General features: G+C 49.0%; 7 protein-coding genes across 7 annotated transcripts; 4 read left to right on the forward strand and 3 right to left on the reverse strand.

Annotated features, from left to right (window-relative positions):
* Positions 1-168: 168 nt before the first annotated feature.
* I303_103757 (uncharacterized protein) lies at positions 169-3935 on the forward strand (the record flags this gene model as incomplete). Its single annotated transcript, XM_018407090.2, has 17 exons — positions 169-603; positions 686-788; positions 876-949; positions 1050-1176; positions 1238-1258; positions 1341-1696; positions 1779-1843; positions 1939-2084; positions 2175-2205; positions 2272-2374; positions 2428-2468; positions 2532-2852; positions 2934-3195; positions 3262-3277; positions 3359-3445; positions 3520-3552; positions 3652-3935. The coding sequence occupies 17 exons, from the start codon at positions 169-171 to the stop codon at positions 3933-3935; spliced, it is 2505 nt and encodes an 834-aa protein (XP_018263898.2).
* Positions 3936-4023: 88 nt separating this feature from the next.
* I303_103758 (uncharacterized protein) lies at positions 4024-6632 on the reverse strand (the record flags this gene model as incomplete). Its single annotated transcript, XM_065968838.1, has 6 exons — positions 4024-4592; positions 4658-4861; positions 5433-5985; positions 6155-6232; positions 6295-6402; positions 6465-6632. The coding sequence occupies 6 exons, from the start codon at positions 6630-6632 to the stop codon at positions 4024-4026; spliced, it is 1680 nt and encodes a 559-aa protein (XP_065824910.1).
* A 1636-nt stretch (positions 6633-8268) lies between these two features.
* Positions 8269-8592, forward strand: I303_103759 (uncharacterized protein; the record flags this gene model as incomplete). The annotated part of the gene is made up of 1 exon (XM_018407093.1): positions 8269-8592. One exon carries the CDS (start codon positions 8269-8271, stop codon positions 8590-8592), a length of 324 nt encoding a protein of 107 aa, XP_018263901.1.
* Positions 8593-9734: 1142 nt separating this feature from the next.
* Positions 9735-10112, forward strand: I303_103760 (uncharacterized protein; the record flags this gene model as incomplete). The annotated part of the gene is made up of 1 exon (XM_018407094.1): positions 9735-10112. One exon carries the CDS (start codon positions 9735-9737, stop codon positions 10110-10112), a length of 378 nt encoding a protein of 125 aa, XP_018263902.1.
* A 322-nt stretch (positions 10113-10434) lies between these two features.
* On the forward strand, positions 10435-11580 carry I303_103761 (uncharacterized protein; the record flags this gene model as incomplete). Its single annotated transcript, XM_018407095.1, has 1 exon — positions 10435-11580. One exon carries the CDS (start codon positions 10435-10437, stop codon positions 11578-11580), a length of 1146 nt encoding a protein of 381 aa, XP_018263903.1.
* A 136-nt stretch (positions 11581-11716) lies between these two features.
* I303_103762 (uncharacterized protein) lies at positions 11717-12921 on the reverse strand (the record flags this gene model as incomplete). Its single annotated transcript, XM_018407096.1, has 4 exons — positions 11717-12050; positions 12137-12211; positions 12314-12559; positions 12686-12921. 4 exons carry the CDS (start codon positions 12919-12921, stop codon positions 11717-11719), a joined length of 891 nt encoding a protein of 296 aa, XP_018263904.1.
* A 1170-nt stretch (positions 12922-14091) lies between these two features.
* I303_103763 (uncharacterized protein) lies at positions 14092-15948 on the reverse strand (the record flags this gene model as incomplete). Its single annotated transcript, XM_018407097.1, has 4 exons — positions 14092-14538; positions 14629-15495; positions 15572-15680; positions 15818-15948. The coding sequence occupies 4 exons, from the start codon at positions 15946-15948 to the stop codon at positions 14092-14094; spliced, it is 1554 nt and encodes a 517-aa protein (XP_018263905.1).
* Positions 15949-16587: the final 639 nt, after the last annotated feature.

Consider the following 16587-nt stretch of genomic DNA (forward strand, 5'->3'; position numbering starts at 1 on the left):
TTATGTGCAGCAAAAATAATTTTTAGAGATGTGAGCGAAGTACAAATACTTGAGGATCATAGACACAACGGAATCGCTAGACTAGACTGAGTTCACGCTTCTCTGAGCTACGTGGCAAGCCAAACATCGAATTGACAATACCCCTGTCACATCGCAATCGGAGTCGCAATGAGCGATAAACCGCTGCCAACCCCACCATACTCCTTAGTCGATGAGAACCAGACTCAGGGCGGACCATCTCGGCGACCCTCGTACACTTCAACTCAGACAGACAGCTACCTCAGAAAGGCCGACGAAGAGGCAGAATTAGCTTATGACGATCTCCTTTCCAATGCGCATTTCGAAAAGTCTACGGGGAAGCTCAAATTAGATATTGACGGGAAAGACGTGCATGACCTAGCGGAAAGTGCAGGTCTGAAAGAGGCCGAGGGAGTTTATGGTGACAGTGATGAAGATTTCACTTCATCGATTGCAGCACAGCAACCTCGTGTGCCCAGGCTGAATATCCTTATTCTGATTGTGGGTTCGCGAGGGGATGTTCAGCCGTACATAGCACTGGGCATGAGGTTGGCGGAGGATGGACATCGCGTCAGGCTGGGTACGGTAGGTCCTTTATATCTGAAGACCTTGATATCAAACCCTTGCGTCAAATGTAATTTGCTGATCACAGATCTACACATGCTAGCACAAGGAGTTCCGAGACTTTGTGCGCGAAGCGTCCAGTAGGAAAGTAGAATTCTTCGATATTGGGGGAGATCCCAGAGAATTGATGGCATATATGGTCAAGAGTGAGTAGTGACATATCGTACTCTGCAACGACAGCAGTGAAGCTGACCGCGGATGAAAAATGTTGTCTAAATTCTGGTGAACTGCAGATCCAGGCTTGATCCCAGGATGGAAGAGCTTGAAAAGCGGAGATGTCGGAAAGAACACCAAAATGCTGAAAGAGGTGAGCCACTCCTCAGCTGAATCGCAATGCCGTTTCTACAGTCTCCGAGCTGGAGTTCTAGTCTAAGGTATGGCGCTAACGTTCTTCATATCCGTGCTAGATTCTGGCGGGTACTTTCAGAGCCTGCGTTTTCCCAGACTTGGAAACGCAGATCCCGTTCTCTGCCAATGCTATCATCGCGAACCCGCCTTGTTTTGGGCATATACACGTCGCTGAGGCTCTCGGAAGTGAGTCTAAGCCAACGGCATTGACAATCAGATCAAATTGGCTCATCCGTGTGCTTCACAGTCCCCCTACATATGTCATTCAGTGTGTCTTTCTTCGTGCTCTCCCTGGTCTAGACTAACATACGACATACAACTTGACCGGCTAATCTTTCATGTGGTAATAGCCATGCCTTGGTCCCCGACGACTGCCTTTCCTCATCCTCTCGTTGATCTGCAATTCAAGACCAAAGGCAAAGGCAAAGACAAAGACGTCTCTGAGGAGCCCAGCCCTCAAACCTCGAACTACGTTTCATACGCCTTAGCAGACCACCTGACCTGGCTAGGTCTTCAGCGGGTCATCAACAAATTTCGATGCAAGACTCTTGGCCTGCCCGCCTTGTCGTCGCACTCCGGTACCGGAGTGATCCATCGGCTGAAGATCCCTTATACGTATTGCTGGTCGCCTGCACTGATTCCCAAGCCGAAAGATTGGAAATCAAATATCGATATCAGCGGATTCTACTTCCTGGATCTCTCAACCGTAAGCCAGACTGACCAGCATTGCCAGTCCAAAGCTCGATGATTGTTCCACCGAGGTCAGGTCACGCTGAAACGATGCACAGGAATATACTCCACCGCCTGATCTAGCGAAATTCTTGGCATCTGGCCCGGCTCCTATCTACATCGGGTCAGTAAACGATGTCTTCTTCCGCGAGCGACAAGTATGGCTCACCGGCCCTCGATTCTAACCTTTGCTGACGATTGCCTTTGCGTGAATTGTAGCTTTGGGTCTGTCCCGGTAAAAGATCCTGTGAAGATGTCGCAGATCCTCCTAGAAGCTGTCCGCAAAGCAGGCGTCCGAGTACTGATCAGTGCAGGATGGGCGGGACTTGGGGGTGCGGAGAGTTCCGATGACGTCTTTCTCTTAGGTGATTCTGCCCTTGCGATCAGGTCGACCTGCACTGGGAACAGAAAGTCTGCACTGGGAAATGCAGCACACTGATCGAGCTGTCTGGCAGGTAATGTACCGCACGATTGGTTGTTTAAACAGTAAGTGACTGGTTCTACAGGCTGAGAGCACGGGCGGGCTACAGGCATCTAATATATTGTGACCAGCGTATCTGCTGTATGTCATCATGGAGGTGCTGGAACGACAGCGATCGGCCTAGCAAATGGTCGTCCAAGCATCATTGTGCCTTTCTTCGGCGATCAAGTCTTCGTGAGTTTGCCTTCTTTTCTTTGCACACTTTAGCATGCTGATGCACCGCTTAGTGGGGAAATATGGTACACAGAGCTGGAGCCGGTCCGGAACCGTGAGTCTCTCTCTATCGTTTCCGCTTGCCTCTAGGTGTCTGACTGGAGCGGCTGGAATGCAGGATACCTGCGGATAGACTGAACGTGGAAAATCTAACTATGGCCATACAACAAGCATTGTCCAAGGAGACACTAACCGCTGCCGGTCGAATGGGAGAGATCATTCGTTCGGAAGATGGTGTTCAGCGAGGCGTTGATTCTTTCTATCACAAACTTCCCTTGGACAGGATGCATTGCGAAGTCCGTCCAGATCTAGTGGCGGAGTGGTATTACGAGTCGCTAGATATTCGATTATCGGCTTTCGCAGCTGCCACCTTGATCAAGAGCGGTCGATTAAAATCCAGCTCGTTGGAGCCTCTTCGCTCTGCGGAATATAGAACATCGCGAGTATAATTTTCATACTCGCAGAATAGGCTTCCTGCTGCGACTTGTGTGATGTCATATATTGATGTTTTGCAAAACAGACGTCAAGCCTACGATCCTATGACGGGGACTGTGGACGCGACAATTGACATCGCTCAAGACCTCGGCGAGGGGTTGGTGAATATGGTGACTAATCCCAAGAAGGGTTCAGCATCTATCGGCGCTTTCCCTTTTATTGGCGCTTCTAAGATTCTAGACGGGTGGACCACAGGATTGCACAATCTGCCCAGAGCGTATGGATACGACGTCAGGCAGAAAGGAAAGATCAAGGATGCGCAGTCCGGCTTCGCTGAGGGAGGGAAGGTAAGCTATCCAGTGGAAATCTCAACTGTATCAGTAATGCTGATCTTTCTGCTCCGTGGATCATAGCAATTCGCATACGGGTGTAAGCACATTCTTGTCGAGAACGCCAGATGCGGTCAAGTAATGAAGATCATGACTCATCTGCGCTAATTTGATTTTGCAGTCTATGACGGTATCACGGGGTTGGTGACTACCCCTATGAAGGCGGCGCAGAACGCGCGATCGCTTGGAACGTCAGAGTCTTCCGCCGGTAAGTGTCTTTGGTCTTCGAATAGTATCATGGCACAAGCACAGGTGGCTGATGAGCCTGTTATTCGCGCGAAGTGGCGAAAGGTGTGGCGCAAGGCCTTATGAATGGTAAGCTCAAACCTATTTTTTTTCAGCCTCATTTGATGCAGTCGTACAATCACCGGAGTCGTACCAAGCAGTGGAGTAGTTTACTGACGGTTTCTTCAGTTTGGTCCCTTCCGTTCGCAGGAATATTTTCCCTCGTGTCTGACTCGATGAAAGGCATCGTAGCCTCTTTATCGGATACCGGATCGAATCTCACTCAAGTAGAAGCGACGAAACTGTACCACGGAGGTAAAGCTTGGGAATCCGCTTCTCAGGCTGAGAAAGACGTTATCGTCGATGAGTTCGATCGTATATGCGAGGAGAAGAAGCTTATACGAGGCAGTATGGGCAAGAGGATCTGGGATAGCTTGAATCGGACTCATCAGGTGGCAGATCATATTCACTGATCAAACCATTCCATGCATGCGGAGAGAATCCAGCACGATCTACCTTCCATTACTCCGATTGATCCTCTCGAACGCGGCCATCTCAAGACTACTTCCTTTTCTTCCTCATTGACCTCAAGGCCTGGGTATTTGTCGCCTTGTTGTGAAGTCTGTTGTGTGTGTACTGCTCGTACGACAGCCCTCTCCTTTGCGCCGCGGCTATCTGAACAGCTTTGACCTTCTCCGCCCCTGTCATTTCTTTGTGTGCCGTATTCCTTTTTCTTCTGGGTTTCCGTAATTCTACCTGCTCGTCATTTTCTTTGGACGGTGGGGGCCCCCCTGTAGAGATCCTGTTTACCACATCTGCTTGACCCTTCAAGCTTTCGCCAAGGATATCAGAAGGAGCCGGGGACGATCTTGGGAAAGGGATGAAGTCAGATTCCGCTGCTAGTGAAGGTGCAGGGGTCGCGGGTTCGTAGCGAGCAAATGTGTAAGCCGTGCTTGTTGGTTGACCTGGGAAGAACAGAGGGTCGGGGAGTAATTGAGGTGACTGAGCTGGAGACGAGGTAACATCGATCGGAAGCATCGAACTACCGATAGTGTCTGGATGAGGTTTGGCCACTGAGTTGACGGTGAGATGGGGCGGTACGTCTCGAACAGGCCTCACTTTCTTCTTGGCTGTCATCGCAATTCAAAGCCTGTAAGCTATGCTCGGTGCAAGTCGAAGATTTTCAATCGCTCACACGAAACATTGTGGTCAGCAATAAATTCTACTGATCTTTCCCTTTCCCGTACGATCGATGCTCTACGTTTCGATGCTGCCTTCTTCATCTCTTGCATGCGGCAAGCTTGAGCAGCAGCATCCCTTTTCTCGGCTTGTGGCCCCATCCTCGAAGTTGCCCATCCGACTCGTTCTCCTTCAGGCATAAAACAGCCAAAAGACCTCCCTGACCCATCCACGATGTCATAGTTCAGCTGCTCCCCGGTTGTGCTGGCTGGTAGGGTGAATTGGTAGGCATTACTACTTATGCCGAAGGGAGTTGCGAAACAAATTGATGATACGCCGGACGTCGTTGCAGAGCTGCACTGGAAGGTCGTTTGGATCGACCATACCGAACAAGCTGTTCCGAAAGCCGAGTGAAAATTAATGCGCTGGGTCCCATCGAAAGACTGGAAGGAGCTTTGCTGGTACACGGAATTCATCTGGTGCTATCGACATAGATGATTCATTCTCGAGCTGGTGACGGTTATGCCCAATAATCATGGATTATGCAGCACAAGATCATTCAGTGAGCAGAAGAGATGTAAACAAAGTGGTTGGTCAGAGCGATATCTGGTCAGAGCTTGAGCCTTGTGTCAGGGTTCTTCAATGAATAACGCAGCGATCCAAGCGTCACATCAACCACCTTCACAGGGACATCTACCCAATGGACAGGGACAAGGACAGATTACCAGACTTTGCTAATCAGAACGAGTGACCTTCTATCAACCTCCTGCAGTATCCTCACATCTACTTACAGAGCATCCCATATGATTCACAGGGAGGCGTTTCCTTGACTGTCACAAGTCTAATCTTTCCAAAGCACTCGGGGACCTTCGACTCTACAAGATCTTCAATCCAGTCGAAGTGTCTACCATCATGTGGCTCGATGTACTGTTCAGTCCCGACAAATTCCCAAGTTGTCTCTAACCTCTTCTGATTTCTCTGTTCCATCTCTTTGATCTTGTTTCTATTCTTGATCTTTGTATTCGTCTCCAGCCTGTAGAATCTCCACAACCTTTCCGCGATGTAGGCTCCCCAGTATTCGGCGGTCCGATTGTATGGCAGACGCCTATCGTATTCGTGCAGGTATGCCCGGTTGAGCGTCCCAGCGATTGGGATCGCATCGAGGAATGTATGATGTATTACTACTTGAGGCATTGTGTTACCGAAAAAGGTGATGTTATGCAAATCGTCCTGCTCGGTGTAATGCATTGTTGGCGCCCTCAAGAACTTGTAGTGCCAACAGAAGGCTTTCGGAATGCACATAGCGCAGATGGCTCCGACAAGGATAGTCATCAATTTCGGATCCTCTATTTGTCATGCTATTGTGGTAAGCTCTTCGAGTTTTGGCAGAGGTGGAGTATCGGGATGCGAGTTGATCATTTTCCGACTTTGTTCAATTGTGTCGCACCAGAGCCCGTCTTTCTCATTCATCCCGCAAAAGCCAAATCGAAGTCAACATCACCTGTGTACTCACCAGTATCGCAAGTACATCCTTTGGGCTTTTATCGCCAAAGAGGAAGGCTGCACTTCGAATACCCCCTAAAAATGCTTCCTTTGCATGAGGTCCAAAAGGCGCTTTCTTCGAAACTCGTTTGCCACCCCCTTCCAGCATACTGTACCAAGGAACAGATCTTCGCATTCACAATGATCCGGTGCCTCCGGGGTCTTCAAGTGCTCAACCTCTGAGTCGTAGAGGATCGGCCCCACCGCCTCGCAAGTCCTCTGTCCAGGACAGTTGTCAGTCTTTTCCTCTACTCTGAATGTAATATACATTTTCAATTCACCTTGTCTACCATCATTAGGCTATGTTTCTTCTCCGCATAACAGCCAACCAGCTGAAGCATCTCGTATGTCAAGTATTTCCAGCCGTGAGCGGCATTAGGCATAGGCTGCATGTAAGGACTGGCATCGGAGTGAGAATGCCGGGGTTTTCTGCGGAGTCGCTTGGGCATTATGAGGGACCAAGCGCGAGCGTGTCACACAGCAGTAAATGCAGGAATATGGCAAGACAGAAAAACACACAGATGAATATCGAACTAATAGAAAGGAGGGAAGAAGACTGGAACAAAAGACGTTGAAAAGATAGGTCAGCATAGACAGAAAGAAAGAAGAAGAAAAGAAAGAACGATAGGGTGGGTTGAATGTGTCCATCATGGTTGCATCATGGGTCTCTAAGCGCCGGCCCACGACTCGATCGAAGCACAACACTCGGACACGAGAAAAATAGCATCCTGACCTCATGACACTGCCTTCACTCGCTGACGAGACCACAGATCGACATCACAATAAACAGTGTTAGTATCTTGGATGGGATTGCATGCTGCCACTTGTCCAAGCACTCCTGTCCGATAACGCACGTCACACCGCAGAAATCCGCTTTCTCACTGAAGTCGACTCTCCTACAACTTGCAGCTACAATATGGTCTCATCGCTTTTTGCTATCCCAATTTGCTCTTCCACGGGCATGCATAAAAGCTCGTATTTTGGACCAGAGCCAGAACCTTCTGCCCGGCCAATGACCACACTGCACATGGGAGGTCAGTCGTCTCGTGCACTTGCCCGGGATCGTCCTTTATGCGAGAAGACAGACACATTCTGTGGATGAGGTGTCATGACCTCATCGGTGTTATCAAAATGGACGGGCACCGAAATAGAGTAGCAATTACATATAATCGCTCAAACGTGACAACTTTATTTCCAATTCTTAACCCCACAGCAAATGTTGCTTGCTTCTGCTGTGCGATGCTCCCTTCATTTGGTGGCACCCATTGTCTCCGTCTTTTATGATGGCTTCTCTCAATTCTGATACTACCGTTGCATATATAAAGGCTTGACTCGAACGCGCCATGAATATGCCCACAAGCACGGATATCACTTTTGTACCCTTTTCCGGCCAATAAGTTCGTCAAGCTTAAGCTATTTTGCCCTCTTTATCCATTGCCCTGATCAAACAGGTTAATCGTCATGGACCATACCTTTGACGCTGACACCAATTTCTTTGGCGGTTTGGACCGTCCCACATTCCAGCCTGATCAAGCTATCGAAGTGAAGGGACTTCTTACCTTCCGTAACGATGATGGCACCATCCATGGCGACCCTGAAGTCATTGGGGATATTATTGAGAATCAATCAAGGTGCTCATCAAGATGAAAGGCTCACTACGATCCGTCAAGGGCGCCGGAGTCGCAAATCACCGGACTTCAAATGACTATAAACCCAGAAGAATTCAGAAAACCACCTGGCGAGTGGAGTCACCTGACAAGGATGTATCTTCAAGACTTCCTTTACGCTTGTACATCTTACCAATGTCAAGCTTTGACTAGGCCTTCGTCTCTTTACCCTCAGAGCGAGGCCCCCGACGGCTGTCAATGTCGAACCTCAAGGCATTCCATCTCTTTGTGCTCCAAGGGCATGGAAGACAAAGGATACCCATACGAAGAACTGTATGACGCTTTCGTGGAGGGCGCTTTGCATGGGCGTGTAAAGGTCTCTGTCAGACCGATCAGTAGAAACCATACACAAGTTCAGGTTGAATGGGATGAACCCAGGCGTCAGCCACAGATAATCCCCTACAGCTTCGACACCACTATGTCCGCTTGGGCATCATCTCAGACGGGTGGTCCCCTTTTCATTCCACCGTCATGCATCCCGGCCTTCGATGGTACTTCACACAGACAAGATGCCTCGGCTTGGACAGACAACAGCGACTTCTGGCAGCGGCACCAGGGAGGGTATGATCCTGCAGACCAGACAGGCAATGTAGCGTATAATGACTATTCAGGCGCCGCTCACGACCCCAACTTTGCGCAGCTGGTTTGGCCACCAATGGACAACACTGGTGCAGAATACGACAAACTCTTCGAAGGATTGGACAACCCTGCGCAGGGGGAGCAGGCAAGTGAACCTTTTTAGTATTCACCAGAGGGGTCGGTGGGCTACCCTCACAGATACTGAGGTTCTCGATGTGACCTTGCCGTGGGGGACGGTCCCAAACAGAGTTTCTTGTTTTTGCTAGAAATCCACATCTTCGAGCTTCCAGCCTTTAGGATAATCCTGCAATTCGTTGGCGTTTCATTGTTGGCGTTTCCAAATGCAATTACTCGCTTCATACATGGATCAGAACGCTCAAAGCGCCTGCCAGCGGCGTTGAGGCAGCACTTATACTTGATCCGCAAGCTTACCCGCTGCGGGCAGCACCAACCTGAGGACACTATTCTCAAATCAGGAGTCGATGGTGGACACTTTCAGCTACAAAGACAAAGTTCATCTGCCAATCGTTCTCCTCGACACCTTCGAGTCCTGCAAACACCGACAAGGCGACGCTTGGTGTGACCCAGCCCAGAAGCGTGATGACGAGATATGAGCCTTGTTCATCACGCTTCGTCCTTTGATGACCGTGCTTCCTTTGTTAGTCTCCGAAGAAGGCGGGATGCGTCTTCGCATGAAAGTCTCCTTTGATGAGACGCTGAGGCCTTGCATAGCTTGTTTGCCTTAGACTTGGCATATAAGGTGGATGAGAATTGCCCCTTTTTATCGCCCTCGTCCCCAGAATCTAGCATCCTCTTTCCATCACTAAATCATACTTTTAACCCTTCACTATGGACACGATCAATGATCAAAGTGACGGAGATTTGTCGTACCTGGAGCGGGACAGTTTCGAGGCGGACATTGCTTTGGATCCAACCACATACATACAATATCATAGAACAGACGCAACGCCGCACGACTTCAACACCGTAGGCGTGTTTTACACCAAAGGCCCTTGCACCAAGGCCTGTACGGCTCCCTTCTCATTTGGAGCCGCGCGACATTATTTGGCAGAACATCTTCCGGCTTGCACTCTACAGGAGTTGGTATCGGGTCGAACCAGCGAGGGGTTTAAGCAGCAACTCGCCTATTTTCATCTCCTTGCCACTAGATATCAGGCAGGGCGAGTCAAAGCTCCTGGCTCGCACAGGGGTTGCGGCGCTCAGTTCTCTCGACACACTCTGTCGATCTTGAGCCGAAAGACGCTTCTTTCTTGCGAATGCAGCGACGCTTACGATGATTTCGCGATGCCCATGGCGACCCGAAAGGTGGACGTGGCCAAAACCGTGCAAGGCGGCCTGATGAGATATACAATGCGCTGGGCACCGTCATCTGAACAGTACGCTCCTCATTCCCCAAGCTTCGAGGGGACGTTCTCGTCCCTGGGGCAGAAAAGGCTGTACCCTCAAGTTCCCACATCTGCCTCGGCACAGACGCAAGATGTATATGGCTCGAGCTTCAACGCTGGGAACGCGCCATCTAGCCAATTGCAGACATCCGAGTATCAAGCCCCCGAAAGAGGAGAATACGACTACTTGTTCGAAGGCAATGATCCCAATGCAAGGGACCAGGCCGGAGCGCTTTACCCCCCAGGCGGGTCGGCAGATTATCCGGGAGGCTACTGAGCAAGCGAGAATCTTGATACGTCTTGCTGCCAATGGTTCAATTAACCTTTTTTTACATTCTGACCATACTCCCCTTAGCAGTGTTCCAATATCCCCCTATTTGTTCATCCTTCACTTTGAAGTAACTATCTATGCATGCATCGACCGCCTGGTTGGGAAGGTGGTTCCGCCACGAAGTGCCTCTGATGACATCATCACAATTCTGCCTGCTTCGCCTCCACATGCGCATTCCACTTTGCTCAGTTTCTCCTCCTTTTCTCTTCGTCCATGCAGATATTCTCAGTGGTACGACTCCCGATCATCTTCGGTACTATCATCCACCATGTTGGTACTCGTTGTCACCAGCATTGCGATCTGCTTGGGCGGTGCAGTATACATCTTCGGCGGACTATCTCACTTATCGCCCCTTTTATCCCCCACCAAAACAACGCGTATATCTTTCCCTACCAGAGAGCTGAGCGGTACCCGAGCCACCGCATTACTGGTGTATCACATCATCAGAAGCGTGTTAAGACGTATAGGATTAGGCTTGAAGCTGGATATCAAACAAGAAGTGGATGCACAATATACACTACAAAATGCGGACATATCCCTCGACATGCCTTTCAGAATCACCCCTCACGATATTCAGCGATACATCCAGTGTCTCTCCTCCAACACGAGTCTAGACGTGGATGATATATTGGACAGTCCTCATCACATGCAGCTACTCTTATCGGCTCTGACGGAACCTGCAATGTTACTACTTCTATCTAAGATCAATTGTCCGATAGATCCAGTGGGCTCAGTCAACGTGCGGAATGCCTTTGAGCTGAAAGACCCCTCCACGACTAAGAAGACATTGAGGGAACGATTAGGATCGCAGTCGAGTACAAACAGAGATGCTGTGCCGTTGAACTGTGAAGCGAGGCTGAGTAGAGAGGTCAAGCAAGTGAAAAGAGGATGGGAATTTACTATTATGGTGGATCTGGTAGAAGCGCTACAAGAAGCGAGAACAACGATATATACACAGGCGTTCACGTTCTTGGTTTTCCATTTCCATAAACACTCACAACCACCACCTGCTTCGACCAAAGCAGACGAGATCGAGGCGGAAACGTGCAATATCGCAGGATTCAGGATCGGTGCTCGAGAGCCGTCTAGTTGGGCGGATCTGTCAAAGGATTATAATCCCATACACACCTCGACTTTTGCAGCTCGACTACTGGGATTTAGAAGTAAAATCGCACATGGTAATCATGTTGTTGCAAAAGCCATACATGGAGCGGCGAGCTACCTGGAACGAGGCCCGATAGATGCTTTAGATGGAACTGGAATTAGAAGGATGGAAGTTGAGTTCAAACGACCTGTACCGGTGCCTTCGTCTTTAGAGACCAGAGTGCCAGAGGACGATGACAAGGAGCATGGGCGGAAACACCTGGAGATTTGGGTCAACGGAAAAGTCGCGACTACCGTGACTTGCAGCTAAATACTCGACTTGTTCAAGATAGATGTGTACAGGATAGATCTTGTAATAATGGTATGGTACAGTACAATACATTCCTGCATTTAACTGATCGATATTTGACGCGTATAATCAAGAGCCTACCAAGGGCGATCTGCCATTACAAATACTGTTTGACCAGGCCCTCGAAATTCGCTCCTTTCCATCGATCAACCTCGATCTTCTCAATCTTGCCCTCCTCGTTATCCCAATTGCCGTCGCCCCATCGTCGTCGTATACCAGCTCCGATGGCAGGAATGAGATCTCCCAAGTCCGCTTGGTATTGTTCATCAGTGTACTCCACGATCTGGGTAGGTGTACCGTGGATCTTAGTGAGGACATCTACGATCTCTTTTCCGGTGGGCTCGTGGTCGTACAGCGTGATCGTCTTGTTGGCGATCTTCTCGGGGGTCTGAGCGAGCTGAGAGATGGCGTATCCCAGGTACTCGAGTGAGCTAAGATGGACAAGCGGAATCAGTATAGCTCAACTCGGCTTGAATCTGTCAAGGCTAGTTATGAATAGGTTTCACTGATAACTTACGTGATTCGAAGGAGGTTCTTGAGGGATTCTTTGTACACTTCGATCTTGTTCTCCTTGATATCTGTTCCGACGAATCTATCGGGTCGAGTCGAAGTAAGCACAATGCGTCGGCGTCAGCCTCGATTCAGACTCCTTTAGATGGTACGGTAGAGGAGATATAAGAGTGCTTGAACTCACTTATAAGCGAAGAAGAATTGATCTAGAATGCCAATCCTAACGCTCGTAATGGGCACACCCAGCTCCTTAGCCTTCTTGACGACCTCTTTCTTGGTGAGTAAAGGTGCCAGCGCTGGATTAGCCTCTTCTTTGACTGTCCAATTGACTCCGAAATCGGAATGGATAAACGTTTTGAGTCGCTTCGACCCGGCTAAGGCGTCAAGTAAGAAATTTTGGGTGTATATACCTTCTCCATTGACTGTCGAGCTGTTCATCGATCACAATCGCATTTGTAAGCATGACGGCCTTCCACCTTTGATGACAATAAGAATTGGATATTTTGCTCTGGTTTCAGGGGAAGGAATGGTATGGAATGAGAGATGTCCAACTCACATGATCACATCGAGGTCGCTCACAGCCTTCTTAGTCCTCTCAATTTCATTACCATCCAATTCAACAATCCTCTTATCGAGCTCGACTCCAGAAGGAAGTTTAGATAAATCAGAGGTTTCTCGATGTAAGATCACAAGATTCAATTTGGAGTCTTTGTGGGCTTGAACGAGCGGAGCAAGGATGGCGGAACCGACTGTCCCTGTGAATCCGAGTAAACCGACATTGAGGGTGGACATCGTGTGTTGACTGAGTTTAGTTTGAGTTGGGTTGGTGGGTGAGGGAAGGGCGAAGTGCAATTTATATCTCAAGCTGTTTAGACGTGATATTGCTTGTCACTTGATGCAAAGACCAGTCCTTGTTCTGTTAGCCGTTCGTTGATTTTGTGCTTGAGAATAAAGTTGGAGAGTGGACTCGACAGTGGACTCGACATCTGTGATGGTCTTATATACCTCTGAAACGATCTCATCATCTGACTAACGGCTCAGTGATACTCGTGATACTCGTGTCCCTCCACTCGTCGTCGAAGAGAGCTTCGTCATGCTGATTCATCAGCTCAGTCGTCTTTCACATATTCCCAATGATTCGTAAGGTCTACACACAAATGTAGACTATACGTCCGCGACAAAACCGCAAATCCAGCCAGCGAGATGTACAATTCGTCATCTTTTGGCGGTACCAGCTTCGATCACCCTTCTGAAAATTACGAAATTATTCTCATACTCACATCTTCCCAGATTCCCACTTTCCATCATTACGTTAAGTTACTCCTTATCACGGTGGAGGAATTGGCCTCCGACATGCGTGCCTGAAATCCGGATTAATCAGCTTGGTAGTCTACTTGGAACTCTTTCCGGTATTCCCGGATGAATCTTACCAATTTCATGCACGCCAAATGCCATGACAGCTTGATCTGAGAGAGATCCTTGGCCCCTCCCACCACTCATGAAACCCATCAAACGACAAAATGATTTGTGCATATGCAATTATCTCCTCGTTTCGTGTTCGTAGGTATATACAATGTGTTCATGCGCCCCCCCCCTTTCCATCCTCTTAACCTCTGAGTAAGATATTCCAACTCCCTGAATTAGTATGAACATGATCAATTCCTATTTGTCTGTCTGTTTACGCCATATATCACCACTATTTCGTCCGATGTTACGTGAATTCACTTTTGTCGAATTGTATTGTATGCAGTGCAAGTGCAAGTGCAGATGAAGATGCGCGGACGTGGATAATCCAATTTGGAGACTATATGAAGAAAGGTATAAGATTGATGAAAGGTAATCAAGAGGAAGCAGAAAGTCAATGTGACCGAGAAGAACGAAGCAATCGCTGATAAGAATAAGTGTAGAATGAATGAAAATGACAGAAGGGAAAGTGCCAAAGCTCCGATTTACCAATCCCGACTATTGCTTGGGTTGTCTATCGCCCTGATTGACCTGTCCACCTCTCGCACCACCTCGTCCACCTCTACCTCCGCCTCTTCCACCACCGTTGACCTGTCCTTGGGGTCTGGGTCCCCGGTTACCTTGTTGATGTTGACCTTGTTGTTGTTGGCCCTGAGGCTTGTTCTGGTTACCCCTTCTCTCGTCTTTCTCCTTTCGAGTCTCAAAGTTCAGCTTTCCGTTTCCACTGCCGATCTTGATACCGTCTTCACCACCTTGAGAAGCGGGCAAAGAAGCGATGATTGCCTTTCGGGCGGACTCGACCTTGGCGAACTCGACAAAGGCACATGCTTTGGTCTTGACGATCTCGACTCTCTTGACTCCTCCAAATCTCGAGGCGGCGGTCTTGACGTCGTTCTCAGAGATGGTCTCTCCTGCATTTTGACTGTCTACTGACCAGTTGGGAAGCTACAAACAATTTCACGTCAGCTTGCTCCCAGACCAATTCTATGGGTATCCAGAAATGCATGGACAGCTTAGCTTCGACAGCGGACTCACCTTGACGAAGCAATGGGCTGTGTTGACCCTTGAGGCGCTTTCGAACGGACTCAGCTTAGCACCAGGTTGAGCAGCAGGGGCAGACGGAGCAGCAGGAGCTTCCTCTTTCCTGGGAGCAGCGGCGGCAGGAGCAGCAGTAGAAGCGGCAGGTTGGTTTGGAACGACAGCTGCAGACCAGGCTTTTCCACCTGATGCAGCTAACGAAGCCCAGGTCTTGGGTTTAGGTGGGGCGGCTGGCTGAGCAGGTGGAGCAGGCGAAGGAGCGGCGGCTTGAGGAGCAGGAGCAGGAGAAGCTGGCTTGGCAGCAGCGGGAGCGGGAGCAGGGGTTGGTGCTGGTGATTCTTCAGCAGGAGGAGGTGCGGATGTGACTGGTTCTTCGACGGCTGGTGCGGGTTCAGAAGGAGCGACATCCTTGTCGGGGACAGACGCTACAGCAGCTTCTTGAGGAACGGTCTCCTCTTTGACTTCGGCGGGGGCAGACACGGGCTCTGGTTCTGGTTCAGGAGCTTGAGCAGCTTCTTGGGTCACTTGTTCAGCTGCTTTGGCTTCGACCGGCTCCTCCACTGGCGCTGGCGCTTGTTCGGCTTGAGCTTGGGGAGCGACAGAAACTATCTCCTCCTCTGGAATATCCTCATCATCTACGTCTTCCTTGAGATATCGGAAGATGTCATTCAAGACGAAGTAGCCGTTAGGTTGTTCAGCGAGGAAGAAGGTTTGGGTGAATTTTCGCCACGGTTGGTGGTTATTCGACATTTCACCGATAACGAGGATGATGATGCCTCCATTGGCTGAGGATTGGGAATCGATGGAGTGGATGTAGACTTTGCATTCATTGTAGCCGATAGCAGTGATTTGATCGTGGATTTCCTGTCACACGATAGTAGTGCGCTTAGCTTTGGTGTCCATACAGCAAACGAGAGAACGGAAGCGTATTGGTACTCACCTGCTGTCCTAAGGCTACAGTGGACTCCTCTCCCTCCTCTCCATGTACGAACGTCGATCGCTTGTTGTAGAAGCAGTGAAGTCTGTGAGGTTGTTTGTTCACGAAGTTGCTAAACAAGGAAGGTATATCTCGTCAGCTAAATCATTCTAATTTCGCAAGTTGCCTTTTTTCGATTCGCGCATATGTACCGCCATGGGGAATCGTAAGACTGGCTTGTTGCAAAGAATTCGAGATCTCAATGCTCACTAGTATTGAGGGACGAATTGCCATCCGACATCGTTTGGCTGAATTTTGGATTGTTGAGCTGATCCGGTAGCAGGGGTAGAAGCAGGGATATTGGTGTCGGCATGGCCGTTAGCTTGAGTTGATGTGGACATGATGTAGTGATGTATCTGATAGCAAGATCAGCTGCGTGTTCTGGCAAGATGACTGCCTGACAGCTGACAGATGAAATGGATGGGAACTCACGCAGGTAGAAGATCAATCGATGTATCGTTCAACTAAATTCGAGGAGATCGTTCTTTATTTTCAACTTGATTGTGCTAGTGAGAATTTAAGCTCTTCCTAAGTAAGATTGGACCTTTCGATGATGCAGAGATGCGATGAGATATTTCTTGGCTCGTTATAGTCAGACGTAAGTGACTTGTCTTAATCAATATTGCTAGTAGTTTATGCAGATGGGTTATTTTGATGGTAGAAATGGGTAGATGATTGAGGAAAGTGGTAGTGAGTAGCGTACGAAGGAGTACTCACTCATGCGGGGCGGGGATATTCATGGCATTTCAAGGTGGAGGTCATGTGGCACACTCAGTTAAGCGTCATCACGAAGCCACGCGTCGTTACTCGCTTCATGATCAATTAGGCTTTGATTGCTGTCTTCTTCAACGTAGAAGTATACACATGAATTCAACAAGAACAACAACTACAACGTATCCAGTATATCCTACAAATAGCCAGAACGGAAATCAGCCTACCGCCTTCCCTACTCTCGTCGATCTCTCAACATTTCCTCGATA

Source organism: Kwoniella dejecticola, chromosome 4 (genome assembly GCF_000512565.2).
Source record: "Kwoniella dejecticola CBS 10117 chromosome 4, complete sequence".
NCBI classification, from domain to species: Eukaryota; Fungi; Basidiomycota; class Tremellomycetes; order Tremellales; family Cryptococcaceae; genus Kwoniella; species Kwoniella dejecticola.